Source organism: Lepisma saccharinum, chromosome 16 (assembly GCF_977018435.1).
Source record: "Lepisma saccharinum chromosome 16, izLepSacc3.1, whole genome shotgun sequence".
Classification (NCBI taxonomy): Eukaryota; Metazoa; Arthropoda; class Insecta; order Zygentoma; family Lepismatidae; genus Lepisma; species Lepisma saccharinum.
The window spans coordinates 47,127,675-47,146,719 of record NC_139244.1 but is presented as its reverse complement, the minus strand read 5'-3'; the positions used below and the strand labels follow the sequence as shown (position 1 = coordinate 47,146,719).

At 37.7% G+C, this 19,045-nt stretch overlaps 1 protein-coding gene across 1 annotated transcript; it reads left to right on the top strand.

Annotated features, from left to right (window-relative positions):
• The first annotated feature begins 9,798 nt into the window (after window positions 1-9,798).
• Window positions 9,799-18,647, top strand: LOC146000459 (brachyurin-like). Its single transcript, XM_083138117.1, has 7 exons — window positions 9,799-9,883; window positions 10,700-10,787; window positions 11,996-12,143; window positions 16,059-16,228; window positions 16,708-16,797; window positions 17,177-17,316; window positions 18,370-18,647. The coding sequence occupies exons 1-7, from the start codon at window positions 9,839-9,841 to the stop codon at window positions 18,517-18,519; spliced, it is 831 nt and encodes a 276-aa protein (XP_082994243.1). The 5' UTR covers window positions 9,799-9,838; the 3' UTR covers window positions 18,520-18,647.
• The last annotated feature ends 398 nt before the right edge of the window (window positions 18,648-19,045 follow it).

The window sequence follows — 19,045 nt, the reverse complement described above, 5'->3', positions numbered from 1 at the left end:
GTGTGAAACTTGGTCCCTTACATTGAAAGAGGAACATAAATTGAGAGTATTTGAAAATAGGATCCTTAGGAAAATCTTTGGACCTAAAAGGGATGAGGAGACAGGTGAGTGGAGAAGGTTACTTAATTTAGAACTACATAATTTGTATTCATGTCCAGATATTATTAGAATAATTAAATCAAGAAGACTTAGGTGGGCAGGCCATGTGGCACGAATGGGAGACGAAAGAGGAGTTTACAGGATTCTTGTTGGGAAACCAGATGGTAAGAGACCTGTAGGAAGGCCAAGACGAAGATGGATGGACAACGTTGAGATGGACTTAAGGGAAATCGGTAGGGATGGAAAAGAGTATATAGATCTTGCTCAAGATAGGGACAGATGGAAGGCCTGTTTTGCTGCAGCCATGAACCTTCGGGTTTAAGAAGACTAGAGAGTTAGTTAGTTAGTTAGAGATAACATGAACTTGCGTTTTTCTTGGTAAACATAAACAATATCCAAGTCTTAACCATAAGAATCTCAAGATCATTTAAGATTGTCATATTCAGGTTAGTACGTAACAACCTGTTGCTAGAAATTAGTCATAATTATAAAGTATCCATACTCACTAGTACAGTCATTACTGTCATGCGCCTTCGACTTGTGCAATTGTAAGTTAGCCTCCTCCCATTCGAGTATTACCGAATCTTGGCCGATTTAACATGTAAAACATTACAAACAAACTTGTGGCACACACCCGTTCACTACTGTTACCTTCTTTGGTTGTTCGCAAGGAACTTCGTCGTATGTATACACTCGGCTGGTGCACGTCTGCTGGGCGGATGTTGATTTGCTTGAGGCGAGATACTGCTAGGTCCTGCAATGACATCTACACTTTTGGTACAGGTAGATGTTAGTGGAAAGCCTCACGACTGCGTCAAAGTCTCTACCATCTGTGAGGGCCTCTTTTTTTCGGTTGGAAGAGGGGCTCAAGGCCATTTGTACCTTACAGCCTTGCGCCGGAGAACCAACTGCAACAGACTCACACGAGTCGATTGCACCAGTGTATTCCATGATCCACGCTTTCTCTTCACGGCAACGGATCTTGTCATACAACATTAACTAATTATTCGTTTTGAGTCTGCAAATACTAAAATACTGGGTATCCGAGTTAAATGTAGACCGGCTCAAAGACATTTTTCTATTAGGCAAATGACGGCACCAGTGAATTGGAATAGTCCATTGTAACTTGAACCGTGGTAGGTACGCGAAGTCATCAGTGCACACACTTCATTTCTTTTCATGATCCTTGGCATGTGGCTGTTGATCGGAGCCGTGCTACTTTTAACTGGGACACCCTGTATATAAATCTAAGGTCTTGATATTACACAAAGCACTTGGAATATGATTTATCTTATTAGCTTTGGTTACCTCGCAGACCCAAACGGAAGAATTGTGCGTTGACTTATATTACCCACATACCAACATTTGCCTGAAGCGACATAAGAAAACCTCAAGGTGGTCGACTTCGGACATTGAAACCAAAAAAATAAGTGCTAGCGATTTTTCCATTACCAGATAATAAAAAATGGAAACTATTCGAAACGTTTATAATTTCAAATGCATATTCAGAATTTGAAAACATTCTAGAAAAGTTGAAGCAACCAACTTAGTCAGTGGATGCTGAGTAAAATGCAAGACCTTCCCGATGGGGGAGGATTCCAGAGCTGATGGACCAATGCCAGTTCGGAGCACCTTAGCGTACTATCACACCACGGGGCACGTGAAGCCTCTCGATGGTGGAACTTCCGACGAAGCCTCCGATCCAAGCAGGAAGGGTCGAGTGCTCGAGTTCCCCATTTCGCCTGAATGGGGGTGTGCGCCTCCCCCTTCCCGTTTGTACTGTCAAGAATCCCATAGCTCCATACAGACGGCGAATGAAGGGGGTGGAAAGTATATGCCGTGAAAGCTTTTGGCCACTTTTACAAACATATGCTTTTCGGGAACGGTCCTACAGTTTTACTTGCCATCCGAAACAGTGGATTTTGTCCCCTCCACCTTCCTCGTGAGTGTCGTACCCGGGGAAACCCTGTCTGTAACCTCTTAAGCCATTGTGGAGTGTCTAAACTGTACGTACATCGTCAACAAATTATTATATACTGATCCTTTTTGGGAAAGTTCTTCCCTCACCCCTTCAAGTTGCTTCAGGCAAATGCTGTGTGCTGTTTTTCTATACATTATACTACCTCTGTTTTTTATCTGTCTAGGCTACTTTTTACAATGAAAATGGCAGACATAATTAATTATTTTTACTTGGACAGGTATCATATTGTCTAGAGAGCTCAACAACAGGGTAATAGACGCGATGCACTGATTTAGACAATATGAAACAAAAGCTGCTTTCCATGCATTGGCCCTCGACTGTTAAATATTATCATAAACACTGTATGTAATCGAATTCGTTGCACTTAAATATAGCAGGGCAATTTGTTTATACATGCAAAATATCTTATATTTCTCTTTTTAATGCCTAATTTCATATGTCCGTGATTCTTTGAACATTACCTAATATATATACACACGTTTAAATTAATCCTTTATAACCTATAATATTACTTAGAAACGACGTCAGTGAACCTCTATATCAATAGCTTATCAGGTTAATGTAAAGACATGGATTCTCTATTTTACTGGTTGAGAGTTATTCTGACATTAAGATAATATTTACGCTTACCTCTAAGGACTAGAAACTAGATGTCTCAAACGAATGAAATCACAAGAGTCATACCTTCATTAAAATTTCGAACTTATACTTGTAGACTACCCTACTGCTGCCACAGTTCCTCCTTCTAAAATTGGAAATCGTTTATATCTGGACCGTAGAAGACCTGACTTAGTTCTAAAATTAAATCCAAATAAGATATGGTCACCTTCAATAAAAGTAGAGTAAAATTCTGTCATCTCTACTTTGCGATGAATTGTCAGTTGAATGTAGATCCATAGATATTGGAATGAGTTTCAACAATGTATAACAACTATTGTTGAACGCTTGAGCATTATTGTGCTCCAAGGACAAGAATCTCAAGCCACGCACATGGAATGTTTTTTACAGATTTCTCTAATGATCCGAAATGCTGTTCGATTGATTGAATTAGGTTATCACTTTTCTGCCTTTTTTGGCTAATTGAGACGATGAGAGTGAGTGATGACATTGATGAAGGGACACTCACATAGAACACCCTGGCCCAGGCCAGGATTCGAACCCTGGACCCCTGGAGTCGTACAGTGATGTGATAACCACGGTGGTCGGTGAAACGCTGGAGTATTAGATGTGACCACCAAGCTAGAGCTAAAGATACAATTGTAAAGTTGCAATATTATGGTCCAAAGTAGCGGGAAAAAATAAACTCACCGGCAGACCACCTCTTCTGACAAATAGCAACACTGTCGCTTGCAGACGAAGGTTGTCACAAGCAATCAGCTTGGTGCTTATTTACATTCAATTCTCATAACTGATACGTTACCACAGTGCCACCAGGTCATTTGGTAGTCGGATATTATCTTTACCTCTTAAGATTTGTTGATTGATTTGCTTTATTTTACTTCGCTTTTGTGCCAGTTTTGGCTAATTACGAATATGAGGATGAGTAATGATATGATGAAATTGATGAATGAACACTCACAAACATCCATGCCCAGGCCGGGATTCGAACCCGGGACCCCTGGCGTCGTAGCGTGATGTGCTAACCACTCCGCCACGGGGGCCGACTTTACCTCTTAAGGCACGCTTTGAATGCTTCGAAACTTTGAAGCGTTTTTTTCTCGAAAATGACTTTGTTAGTGCGTGTTAGTACCATATCAATACCAGAGGGTACTTGACGGTTCAAGTGAAATTATGTCAGACTATATAAATAAAATAGCGCATTAGAAAGCTATGTTCAAGAAACAACCTTAGTGAATAACGTGAAAAGTCAAAAGTTAAAATGAAAAACTAGGATCCTTTGAAAATATCTGGATAAGCGCTTTTCTTATGATAACTTCACACACAACAACACTTCCCACAACGAAATTTCACTCAAATACGATCTACAGTATTTGTAGTGATAATATGAAGATGTGTTTTCTCTGAATTGAACCTACGTACATTGAATATAGGCCTAAGTGAATTTGAATCTGTGATCTCTTGTTCCAACCAAGATCATCCTTTCTCCTATTCTGGGCTATAACATTTTGTACTGCCACATGTACAATTACTTATAATTTTGTATACTAGGTAACATTTATATATTTGTATTTTTCGTAAGGAATTAAATGTATATTTTCTATTTTCAGGTGATTACACAGCCACTTTGTTGTATTATTGCAGTTGGTGAGTACTGACGTCAAATTTCCACTGATTTGAAGAATGAACACACACTAATGTTGTTTTTTTGTTAGTTTTTTTTTGCTGTGAATGACCTATTTGTGATAAAACTACAATGAAAGAATGCTACGGAAAATATGAACATTTTCAAACGTCAAAAACTCAGAAAATAGGCTTACAATGCCATGAAACTCTCAGAAATTTGGAAGCAAGCCACTCGAAGAAACACTTGAATGGCCAAGAAAGATTCTAAACTTATGTAATTATTCAGAATTCGTAATATAAGATAGTTTTTTTTTTTTAAAAAAAAGAGAGGAATTTTCTAAGATAAATTTGCTGCCACAGGCTAAGTCCAGATTGGTCTTCAGTAACCGGATAACCAAATTGAAAAAAAAATCTTACATTTGTTACACTTGTCACAAAATACTAAAATTAGTAAAGTGAACGTACCATTGCATGGCTGGTTGTTTAACCTTATTTTAATCGTTCCAAATCCAACAAAGTGTTCTACAACTTTGTGCAGTTTTTTTAGGGCACTAATATGGAAAGCTGACGAAAATTATTGTACGGACATCGTTCGATTTCGTTGTTGCGTATGAGCTGGAAGTGAATACGCCACACTTATTTGATGTTCCTCGTACCGTTCCTCCTGTCGATAAGAGGACAATTTAACTCGGCTGCTCATTGGTTGTCTTATACATTGTCATTTGCTGGGAGGCTGGACTTTCCAATTTGTTTTGTATGAAATGTCATTTTAACTTTTTAAGTATTCGCTTTATTCATTTCGAATGTGCCGATTTCAATATCCTCAGACAAACGTTTAACCTTTCAAACTATGTTTATAGATGATTGCAGTGTTTTAGCTAATGTTTTTATATGTTGATCGATAAGCTGAAGTACATGCATGCGCACACACACGCACAGGATGGTTCATAAATGTGGAAGCATCCTTGTAAAATAAATACGGATAAATGAGGGGGAACCCCCGGAAGTAAGCCCTCCTCCAACCGTATACCATCGAGGGTATGCGCTTAATGTCCTGGTACCTTTAAATAAATCAGGACGTCAGTTCCGCTGAATTATACGGTTCTCCCGCCTTTTTATCTATTTTTTCATTTATTAATTACAAAAATAAAATAAAGAGAATATACAATACAATGATGTTGTTGAAGTGTTGTTGGGTTGTAGTATAGACTCCATGCTGGGTAACCAGAACGGTGTTGCTTAGTTTTATACAATTTTATCTCTCTCTATATATAAAAATGAATGTATACGTGTATTTGTTTGTTCAGCAATAACTCTCGAACGCCTGGAGCGATTTCAACCAAACTTGGTACACGTATCACTTACAACCTGGAAATAAATACTGTAGGGGTAAGACACCCCTGGCACCACTAGGGGTGGGATGGGAAGGGGTGACATGTAAAAATAATCGAGAATCCATACAAACAGACATTCGCGACTCTATACAATCCGCTCAACAATAGTGTTTCTCGGGTTGTCTAACATTGCGAATGGAATCCATAGTTTTCATGACACTCCCAATGCGGTTCAACTCCAAGTTCATCACCTATGGACATGGGGGGGGGGGGGGGTGAGAGGGAGTGAAAAATAAAATGCCACAAATGACCTAGATTAGTGTCGAATCCATAGTTTTCGGAGTCGCTAAGCTAATTGGTGACATTCACGATCACATTTAAAATTGGTTACATTTTACACTATAGTTAGAATTAATTATTTTATTGTCTAATACAAGATTGGGATAAATAAATACCCGGGCAACGCTGGGTAATCAGATAGTTTATTATAAAAAGAGACCGAAAAGTGGATAGTTGTTTATTAGTTATTTATTTCTATTGTAAATGGTTTCGTCATCGTCGCGATCATTAATTTCAAAAGTAGATTGTTTTATCGCATTTTATTCTGCTATTTAGTTTACTGATTGCCTAGCCTTTCTGAAAAGAAGAAAAAAAACAGAACGACTCATTAGTTGATCGTTGATTGTGTGCTGTAATGTGCGCATCAGCTTCCCAGAAATTAATCAGTAATCTATTCTTGGAGTTGCGCAATATACGTGAGTTGGAATATTAATACTGGCAACACTGCTGTGGAAAACACAAGGCACATATTTTTCACTTTTTTGGTCAGGGCAACCCTGCTACCTGGTTCATCTCGTAGTCTTCCAATGTTGGAAGATTCTTTGCTCATCTTTGTGCATAAAGTAGATTTGCAAGATATTTCAGCTTCGATAATATTAAGCTGATACTGACACATCGGTAAAATTATAAAACCATAAGATAAATCTGTCTTCCTACTTACTTATCACATAAACCTTCAAGTACGTGTAATGACATGTTGGTATTTTTTATGCGTTGATAAGATATGTCCACATCATAATATATAGCTTTGTGATTGATTGATTTCGTATATTTTTATTTTCATTTCTGCGACTTTTGGCTAATTGCGAAAATGATAATGGGTGATGATATGATGAAATTCATGAAGGGATGCTCACAAAGAACGCCCATGCTCATGCCGGGAGTCGTACGCGGGACCACATAGCTATTTGCTCATGCATCTGTATCTAGTTTTAGATGTCAGGAATTCCCTATCACAGCTAGAGTAAGAACACTATGAAACAAAAGACATTGCACATCATCCAGAACTCTAGGGTCAAGTTTTATATAAAAGAACCAATGGAGTTCATAATCGAAGCCCTCTGCAGGCGAGAACACAATGAACGATAGTATAGGACGAACTCGCTATGATTTTGAGTCACGTGCCCAAAATGGCAGGCTCTGTGTTTGGCTGAACACCCATTGAAGCAAAAGTCTGAGAAAGGTGCAAAGGTAATTCGTTCCCGAATATACAATATAGCAGCCTTTCTGAACCTCTTTGTGTGTGTGTCCTTTCAATAATTTCGCGACTCATCATCATCGTCGCGATTAGCTAAAAGTGAAAGAAAATCCAAGCATAATAACCAAAAACGAAATTCAAATTCATAGCTGAACTGTTCGTGTTTATGATTATTCCATAATTTAATTATTATATTTAATTTTTAAAGGGTAATACTAATAAATGTAATAAATGCAGAAAGTTCAAAACATTACTAAAGTATTTTAGAGTAGTTGCGATCCAAGCATAAATTTTAACAATTAATGTACGGCACCGTGATGTCACGAAGGTTGAGAACCACTGCTCTGTCCCACACCCAAGAGTCTGTGGAGCAAGCGAACGAAAACAAGTCTTCTGCGCATGTACTGGCTCGAGAGGGATGAACGCGTGAGAGGAAAAGGGATTGCATGGAGGGGGAAACGCAACTGCAGCTACCAGCAGTTTGCAGTAGCGCGTGCTGCTTCGCTCCGCCTATTCGCTATCTCTCTTCTCTACCGTTGTTCCACAGACTCCTGGAACTGTATTGGTCTGAATACAGAGAAAATTACAATTTTCTGATTGGTTGATGCATTTTGCATTAAGTCAGAACGTATCTTTTTATTTAGAAAACCATGTTGGAATGTTAAACAATATCTTCATATTATAAAATATTCTTAGCGAACCGCTTCCTCAGCAAAAAGTAGGGGCTATGTATTTTGGCAATTATTGAATGATCTGCAAAGAGAGAACTCACAAAAATCAAGTTTCAAAGAATAAGTTGCATTTGGTATGTTCCTTTCATTTCTTGGTTTGAAGTTACACACGGAACAAGTTGTTGCTTTCAAATCAAGACTGCGATTCACTTCAATAATACACATGGTCCTATTGGCAACAATTACAGAAGACACACGGAAAGTGACAGAGTACCGACTCTTCCTCAACGCCACACCAGTTGGAGCGGGAGCAAAGAGAACTTTTTGCGTCCATAGTTTCAGAGACTTCTCACCTGGGGCGCTCACTGCTCACTGAGCGAACTTGAACTTCGCTCGCCACAAGTTTAAGCCACGGAATATATGTTGTTTTTTTGTTTGTTTTGATTGTTTTGATTGTTTCGATCTTGTGAGGCAAAGAATAATAAGAGGAAAATTGTGTGAAGAAGGCTGCTAATGAAGTATTTCCGATTAACGGCTTGCGATATGGTGTAATTACAGAGGAAGTTCAAGTAACGGAAGATAATATAATTTTTCACCTATTGAAATAGTTTTAAAGTGAAAGTGTTGCTTATTCCAAAACACCGTAGTTTTGGAAAGTTGTGCAAATGTATGAAAGATAATTTTCAACACTTTGGTCCACATCAGCCATTTCCATAATTAAGAGCCTTTCAAAATAAATCAAATCTTGTCCACTCAACGCAGCTATATTGATCAGATTACTCAAAGGCACCGATAATATGATCAATGACCACACACCGCTTTGCCCTTAGTTGGCGAGCTTGTAGTTGATGCATTTTCTCAATGTCGTTTCGAGTAACACTTAATAGGCACTTAATCCTCTAAATCTCTACATACAGCAAGAATAGTACCACCAGTCACAATATTCTTGATTATGACAGCATACCTTAGCTCACAGATTACAGCAATCGCCAACAACGTGTCGTTCTTCCAGGAACTGTAACTTTTCTGCCTGTCCTCTCTGGAGTTCCACAGGGTAAAGTTCTCCTCTAGAATTACATAAGAATATTTACGTCCTGGTGTCGAACATGAAACCTTACATTAAACCATGAAAAAACGTGGTTCCCTCACTACCTCACTAAAAAAACACGTTAAAAGAGGTACCGGAATCTTCTATAATAGGATTTAATATCTGTCTGTTTGTCAAGGAGAGAGAAAAAATTGAAACAATCGATATTACAGCAATATATCCCTAAGAAACAAAGTATATTTTGAGGATAAAATACCAACAGAATAATAATTTTAAAACATTAGTTGACTATTTAGAAAACCATGTAAGTCACAAAGATAAAATTTAACGTAATGTAATTGAATCGAAAATGCATTATCCTTGTTAGCAGTTCGTTAAAAAATGTATTTTAAATAATTAATTGGTGTATAACACGTATACAAATGTGTTTAGTACCCACGGAGACCACCACGGCTCAACAATAAACGCAGTTCTTTTTTATTTCTATTGTTCAAGTAGAACACTATGTTGACTCATGACTTACAGATAAAAATATCTATCTGTGATCAAGTAACCATGGAGGCCATCTATGACATAAGTTAAAAAAAAGTGTGCCACAGGGCCATAAAAGTATCACAAGATGGCAGCACCTGGTTACAAACTGGTACGAAATATATATTTCCATGCCAATCTTTCTGCCACAAACCCTAAAACTTATATTCAAATTGAGACGCAGTTCACGTAACAATTTCTATTTTTGGAGAGGAAACGAAGACATTAACAATCGCACAATGGGCTGTTTGATACGATTATATAATTATCTTTGAGTGTGTGTGAAACAATAGCTTATCTTTCGTTAGTATCACCTTACATCTTATAACCCGAAGAACTACTGCGTGTATATAGTATATATAAGGAAGATCCCATTTTCTCGAAGGACACATAATGAAGACCTTTGTAATCGTAGCACTTTTATTTTTAGCAGCTCAGGTAAGAGATTTGCAAGTAAATATTACATACTTAAGTTATTACGTGAAAAGAATCTAAAATCCAATAATGCTTATGTGAACAATCGAATATATGTTTAGAAACAAATTCCCATATTCAGTTCATTAGAGTTTATTTAAAATATGGGCACCCAACAAAAAAATAATTGTGTGGGATCAGATTTCTTTTAGAAAATGAAAATTGTGTGGAGTGATAAAATAGCAGTAGTTTTAGAAAGAGAAAGAATGGTAATAAAAGAATAATAGCAAACAAATAAAGCGAGAGACAGAAGCAAGAGATTGAGGAAAAGAAAGAGAGAAAAGTAACCAAAGGAAAGAGGGAAGAAAATAAATGATACAATACGCTAGAAAGGGAGACAGTGATATATGAAGAGAAACTGTAGAACTAATAGAAAGAAACAGATAATGAGAGAAACCAATAAAGAAACTAAAAGAGAAAAATGTCAAGAGAAAGAAATGAAACCGAGTATAGAAAAATACAAAAATGGAGAGAAGCGGTAAAAGATACAATCGGGAATAAGCAATAATAAATAGATTCTATGAGAGAGAAAGCAGGGAGAAAATGTAGTGAGAAAAAAATGTGTTAAAAGGATAAAAGCAGATAGGAAGAGAAATTTCATACAACGTAATTTTACGTTTCCAGGGTATCCGATGATTTTAGCTGAAAGAGTCTTTGTAATGTAAATATTCACATTGCTACTAAAAATTGCTTCACGTACTGAATTGTTACCGAAAGGCTACAGTTTTCCAATAAATCAGCCTTATTTTTGCTCACATCTTTTATATTTTTCTTCCATAGGCTGCCCCTGGTTCTCCTGCTGTAAACAAACGTGTTCTTAGACGACCGGAAGTCTTTGGGAAGCCTTCAACCAACGCGCTTAAGAGAGGTTAGTTATGTTTTGAAAATGGCTGCCTTTTGACTCTAGAGACTGCAGAATCATGTAGGCCTCCTGGAGTAAACTTCACAACTAATATTTCTGTGAAATATTTGTTATATATTTTTCAATGCTTCAATTCAATTTGTCTGAATTCTTGTGTACGAGTATAATGGACGTCTAAATATAATTTACGTAAGTGTTATTTAGCTCCGCTTATCTGCCAGTTTTTGGCTATCGCGACGATGCGGATGAGATTGATGAAATAACACCTATGCCCAGACAAGGTATCGAGCCTTGGAACTTGGGTGGAATGGGAGGTTTATCATTCAGGTGTTCTGAGTGTGTTCTGTTGCAAAATGAAGACTATTGTTTTACAAGTTCTTTGTTATACTGTAGCTCTTGTCTAATCTTACGGCGGGCGCTCTACATGCTGGCAAGGGGAGTGGGGAGCGGAGAATACGCAGCAGACCAACCAGACAACAGCGGTGGCGCCGAGAGTTACAACTGCATGCACCACGTTCTACAGGCTGCTGTGTTTCTTATTGCGCTGGATTGGTCACTTCTCCGCTCCCACTTCCCTTGCCAGCATGTAGGGCACCCACCATAAGACTAGACAATATCTATAGTTATGTTTAATAGAAAGACCCTCTCTCGCTATCAGCGAGTCTGATAAACACGATAGTGAGGATAGATCTCCGCTTATGAGCATCTTAACCACCATCTTGGTGTAATATAATTATATAGCTTCTTCGTTTTGGAGCAGTGGAAATTTGCCAGGTCTTGTAAGCCTCGATGAGTTTGGAGGAAGTCTGGTTAGCATGCTCAGCTCGGAGAGGTGAAACGCACAAACCAAGTGTCGAATTACAGGAAAATCTGTCGATCCTATTCGGGTTAGGCCTTGTTCGATGCAGACGGTCAAGCAGCAGAAAAACCTGTTTGAGGTCTTGAGTGGGTATGGGCAAGTTAAACGCTACTCAGAGTTGACATACTCGGGTAAACCTCTTGTTGTTTGTTCGATGCAGCTGATCAAGCAGCAGAGGCACCTGTTTCAGCTGTCGAGTAGGTGTGGGCTTGAAGCAAATGTAGCATTTTTGCGCCTCTGAAGGTAACCGCTACAGTATTAATGGTAAAGATTAATATTAATAGAATAGAATCAAGAAGCACTGAGAAAAAATATTTTGCCCTCACTGTTAACTCTGCTTCACAATGTCTTCCAGAACATGTGCCTAGAATCATCAACGGGCAGGTGGCTTCTCATGGCCAATTTCCTCACCAGGCTGCACTCATCTTCAACAACAACGTGTTCTGTGGAGGATCCCTCATCTCTACAGAGTGGGTACTCACGGCCGCTCATTGTGTAGATGGGTAAGTACGAATTTTATTACGTTCGTTAACATCTTGCATTGATACCAAGTTTGGTAGAATGGCATAAAAGCACAGGCATTTCTTAAAACACAATAAAAACTATAACGCTGTTGATTTTATTTTAAATACTTACATGTCAGATGACACTATTTGTAAATGGATACTGTCGAAAAATGAAATATCTGGATAACGATTCTGAAAACATTTTACGAACACAAACCGGTGAACATGAGAGCATTTGGGTACTTCACTGAAGGGTCAGGGATGTTGTCTAGGGCAGTGGTTCCTAAAGTGTGCGCCGCGGTGCCCTAGGGTGCCGTGGTTGGCTTACAAGGGCACCGTGAAGTGTTCCAATATTTTCACTGAAATGATATGATTGTTCTAAATAAGTGGTTATTAGTACTTTCACATGTAAAATGTTTCTGAATTTGAAATATGTGTTTATTTTTTAACTTAAGGCAGGCAACCTAACCACACTAACTGAGCATTGCAAGTGTTAGATAGGTTTACATTCTGACTTGGGTGCCGCGGAAAGATCTTGAAACACTAGACGGGCCGTGAAACGAAAACGTTTGGGAACCCCTGTTCTAGGATATACGGCGATATACAAAGAAAGAGAACTGTTGCTTATTCAGTTCATTTTAACGCTTATTTATGGAAATATTTTCCAAGGATATTAATTTTTACTGTAATTAGGAGTGTTACAACTGTATTAAAGTTATTAGCAGTATACAATAACATGCGTACTGTAGCCTTTATGTTTAAATACTGGTATTAAAATATGCGTTTCATGTATTTTTAATGCCTGTGCCTCTTTTATTCTAATTATGGACATATCTTCATCAGTATTCTACCATGAATATTTTCTTTCAGAAGTTAGATGATTTCATCCACATATTGAATAGAAACATAATACATTTAACATTTCACGAAACTTGGCATATACCTCTGAAAATTTCGAGACTACCGCACTGTGAAGGATGAAGAGGAGAAAGAACAATAACAAGCGCTTGAAAACAAAATTATCGATTTATTAGCATCTGTAGAAGATAAAACTGAAGTTCTAATACTCACCACACAACCCACGAACATACTGGTAACAACGGAGTAAATTTGCCGACTAGATGGTCGAGCGCGTTACGTGATCGACTTTTGATTTTGCCATCGAAGTTCCAGTGTTTCATTGATTGATTGATTGCTTTATTTTACTTCGCTTTTGTGCCACTTTTGGTTAATTACGAAGATGGGGATGAGTGATGATACGATGGAATTGATGAATGGACAAACATCCATGCTCAGGCCAGGATTCGAAACCCGAACACCTGACATCGTAGCGCGATGTGCTAACCACTCCACCACGGGGACCGGCTTGCAGGGTTTGAGTTCCGACCTTAGCATGGGTGTTCTTTTTTAGTGTTCCTTCATCTTTTTCATCCAATCCACTCATCTTCATCCTTAAGACTAGCAAAAAAGTGGAAGAATAGCCAAATAACAAAATACAAGTGCGTAGTAATTTTGTCTCGATACGCGATGGAGAGACAAAATGATTCTATTCCATATTCGCGAGAAATAGAAATTCAGTCCAGCAAGTTGTAGAATCTGGAATAGTATTTGCGCCAGAAAACTACTGTGTAATTTTTTATATTACTTTAAACTTTTATGCTAGTTACGTATTTTTAAAATCAATAAAGATTATCATTGTTATGATTAGTTATAGATAAGTACAGGACGATCGGTTGCCATGCCACCTGAAAATGTTCACTTAGCGACTGTGCAACGATCCTGCGAGATCGCCACAAGTTACGCATTTGTTCTTTTTATTGTCATTGTTGAATAGCATTGTATAATCTTATCTGTTCTGTTATCGCCTCTGCATAGGATTTCACTGCTATGCTTGGTAGAGAACGTAGTTCTACCATATCTCACTAGGGAGCGTTATTGTTTCTAATAGTTCATTGTTAATCTGTATAGATGGCACCTCATGTTAAGCAGCGCTCTCGTAGTTCACGAGAATCCACTAGAGGCGCTGGCGCGGCGCTCGGAATTGTATATAAGCAGCGACGCTGCCCCGGCCAGCCAGTTCTGTGTTGACTCTTCGGCGACTCATGGTCGAGCTCTGCTCCCGCAAATAGCCCAGCATTGCAAGCACACGGGTGCTTAGGGATACAAGAGGGCTTCTTACAGTGTGGCCTACTCTGGTAGATTATACGAGAGGTAGCAATATTTCTCGGCCTACCGGGTAGAATATACGCATTGTTTCAAGCTCAACCTCCTACAGTGTGCCCTGCCTGTAGAACAGAAACGTACTCCTTGTGCGGCCTACAGGTAGATTATACGCATTGTATTGGGTTACGGTTTAGCTCGTGGACATATTTACTGTTGGGAGACGGCCTACTAGTAGATTATACGAAGGGTATCCGTATTCTTTGGCCTACTAGTAGATTATACATTTCACAACAGTCGATTCAGAAATGACGTCATCTTTTGGCCTACTGTGGTAGATTATACGAGGGATAGCAATATTTCTTGGCCTACCAGGTAGATTATACGAAGGGTGATGTTCATCGTTAGTTAATTTTTCATTAAGGGAAAAATGAGCAGTGTTTTATAACTGCCTTCAGCTTAGCATTATTCAAGTAATTAATTAAAGTTTAACTTAGCATTATCCTTATAAGCTTATAGTAAATTTCCGTCGCTTTGTTGATATTATTCTTTACTAGGAAAGCAGATTTAAATGTTCCTTGAGTCGTTTAATTAATGCCCTATTGTCCCCAAGTCAGCACAGAGGCGACCCAATGCCCTAAAGGAAAAATAAGGTCCTTTATTCCCCACTGGAGAAAAATTGAATGGTCCCTGTCCTCCCTCTCCAAGACTTCTGCAGAGGAGATTCGAACCTGGAACTTCAAGAACGACAAAAGTGCAGTGAAATCTTATCAGGAGATATTGTGACTTAGTTTTGTGCGGATATCTAATTTCACCCCAGTGTAATAAACTGGTTACGTCAACGCTAACTTTCATTATATATATATACCCGAACCCTGAGTGTATAAGAACATCATATCTCCGGCTAGAAAAGAGCTAACATCATGGGTAAAACTGAATAATGTTCCCCGTCACAACGTCGAACCCGGTACGTTGCAGTCAAGTACTATTCTGAGATACCGCAACGTCGTGCCGTGAGGGTGTATTGCGGTGGGTGTGGTCGAACCCCGAGGGGGCGTTTCAACTGTATTTTCAAATTCAGTTCTAAAAAATACGAGTTTCCTTTAGGAAATTTTAATTAGTTGTTTTAAAAATGAGGAGTACAGTATGTTTTTCTATTTTGTGTGTTTGCTGTATCACATGTTTCTTTAAATCATGTGATTATATAATTTTTCACTGTGTCCAGCTGAATTTTGAAATATGCACCGATATTGTATAGTTATTCACACTATAACCGGTATAGGGTTCTTTAGGAAGACCACTCCGGCTAAGTATTAATTAAAATTCATTCAAGCTTGTATATATTAGTAAATTTGATGTTTTAAGGTCACATTTTAAAATGTGTATCTTTATCTTAGTTGGGATTATGGTTGTATTAGCTTCTTTTTTAAAAAAAAAAAAATATGGTTCCTGACCAAATGGCGCTGGATCCTGAATTATATTTATTTTTGTTTATCCCTTATTATGATTCCTGTATACATAAATCCAGTAATGAATTAGATATTCGTACCCTCATCCTATCGTAACCTCTTCCAACCAAAAACAAAAAATTGATTGCGCAATGTCCACATCTGTTTATTGCCATTACTATCTGTCCATGAGTTTACCACATTATGGCACCTCTAATGAAGCATAATCGTTTTTCTCCGGGCAATCATTTTGTCCTACTTTCCCCATATTTACATTTTCTTATGTACTTATTGTTTGATTCAGAGCAAGAAGCGCGTCTGTATACCTAGGAGCTCAAAACATAAACGCCAACTCGGAGACTGGAAGAGTTGTTATTTCGTCAAGCACTCTCTTCCATCACGACGACTACAATCCTAACTCGCTTGTCTATGATGTTGCACTCATTCGCCTGTCTCAAGCTGTGAGCCTAAGTGGTAAGGGTATATAGAACACCATTTAATTTTTTCATCAGAAGTTATAATATAAAAAGCTTCTGCACTTTTCAGAATCTGTAAGCACAATATTGAGACTTGCGTATGGAACCATAGATTCGAATTCACCAAAAAAGAACTTTTGTCAGCTTTCTGACAATGTAACGGCGCATGTAAATTTATAAGCAAGTCGACGACATTAACAAACAATATGATCTTGAAGGTACGAAATTCATGGTGAAAGAGCAAACGTGGAAGAAGATATATTTACATGTTAGCCATAAGATTTTAACTTCTTTAAAAGACAATTCCAACTAATAACACCAAGCCGATCGTCATGTTTGAGCTTGCCAAAATACCTAAGTATTATTATGTATGTGGAGTATTAGAATCATTCAATTTAAGTATCATATTACGTTATGATTGCTTTATACGTATAAACTACTTTTCGCAGACGTCAACAACATGTCATTTCTTTGCAGAGTATATCCAGACAATTGAACTCGCAAGTGGATCAGATAGTTATGCCGGAGACACAGCTATAGTCAGCGGATGGGGTTGGCTTTCGGACAGTGAGTATTGTTCATAATTATATGCTTTCAGTCACAATGAATAGTGTATTCTATTTTATATATTCTACCAATATCATATTCTACCAGTATCATATTCTATCAGATATTTATAGATATTTTCTGTCTGGAAGAGTGATAGCTAAATGTCTGGGATTTAGAGTTATTTGTACGTACTTAAATATTTCCAATGATTTTATAGATTTTTACGAATATACAAACTTCGGATGAAGCCTGTTCTGCTCATAAACGATTAAATGTCCATGGTTAATAAATAGTAATGAAACAAATATAAACCATATCTTGTTAAATATCGTGATTTGGAAATGTTTTGTTACTCTTGATTGCAAATGAAACTAACGGGCGTTTCCTGTCATTAAAGATAATCAAGTGGTTACTGACCAGTTGAGGTACGTTGGACTGGAAGTAATGACCAACGACGATTGTCAGCCATGGTGGACGAACCCCATATACGGAGGGTCCATCTGCTGCGACGCCGCTGGAGGAAAAACACCGTGCCATGTAAGTATAATCATTTGCAACTTATGAAATTCAAAGACACTTTTCATGACTATTATTCAGAGTGGTTGACACAGATTTGCTCACGTTCTAAAAAAGAAGGAATCTGATCTCGTTTCTTGGCAATACGTAGATAGTGAATATTTCTCAAGCAATATACCACCCAAGTAAAACAAATTAGGTTAACATCTAGTAGCAGATCTTGTCGAAATTGAAATATGTTACTCTTACTAAACTATTTATATGCTGTGCTTAGTTTTATACTATTCTTGACAATTTAAAATTCACTACTACTAACACCGTTAGTGGTAACTGTCGCCTTGTAATCAAGGGGTTCCCGGTAGAGGCACATTGCATACTGGTTCAGATACAGCTGAGCAACTATAGACCACTTCAAGGGTACACTTCCAGCATGGGCGTCGCCAGACATTTTTGTATGGAGGTCAGGCTATTTATAAAACTTGAATAGTAGAAAAAAATAATGATGATTATTATTATCATGGTTATGATAGTTATTGTACAATAATAACTATTATAAACTAAAGAAGTAAACCAATTTTATTTAAAATTTATTAATGTTGTTCTTCTTCGTCTTGTTGTTGTTATTATTATTATATCCTTGGGGAGACTTCTGCTCGATCCACAACTGTTTTATTTTTTTTTTTTACATTTCATAAAGTTAGTGTAGTGAAATGCTTAGCTCTCTTATTTTATTACTAACTTTTACACACAAAGTGGAAAATTTTTGGAATCTTGCAAACTGTGCAATCAATTATTGTTTGAATTAAACTGCTGAATGTGAAAAACAGCATGCTTCCTTTATTTTACACAATTATTTTCAATCTAATGCAGATTTTACTTCGTTATTCTGTTCCAATAACAAATTGAACTTTATTTCTGTTGCTAATAATAAAAAATAACAAGCTTTCTGCTCTCCCGACACCAATGGCTTCCAGTGCCTTTGAATTGCAGTGATATTATTTTCTTTGATGCGTATTGTGAACCATTGCGTGGTAATAAAGGGTAAAAACAATGATTTTATCTCTCTCCGTACAGGGTGACAGCGGAGGTGCTTTAACCGTGAATGGAATCCAAGTAGGAATCGTTTCCTTTGTGAATGCTGAGGGCTGCTCTACCGGATGGCCTTCTGTTTACAGCAGAGTTACCTTCTTCAGAGACTGGATAAGAGAAAACAGTGGAGTGTAAAAACCTGTAAAAAATTAATTTCAACAAATCTTGTAAAATATTGCTATGAGTATTTGATCAATACCATATGCAATAAGTAGGGACAATTATTTATGGTAAATAAAATTCATGAATTTCGCATTTAAAAAGTTACAATTTCTGTATATAAAAGCGGTGAAATAAGATCCATTTCGTTGGGAAAGCGGTAAATAAAAGTCAAAGTTAAGTAGTCTGCACCTACCTTTTATCAGTTAAAGTGTACACTTAACATAACCTCTGCATTGCATGGTTTTAAATTGTATCTCTGGTTGGTCATTATATTACCATAACCTGAAAAAGATCGATCACAGTCAACATTACTAACAGGAAACCACAACACTTGCACAGCTAGTGACACAAAGCTTTCGTAATCTTCTTTAAGTGCTAGCAGCATATTAATTAAATTCAAAGATGCACGTGACTCTTTCACATCACTCTTTACGATATCCTGAAAAGCTTTGTACCCTCTCAAAAAATCTAATTGTGAACATCCTCTTAGAATAAGCAC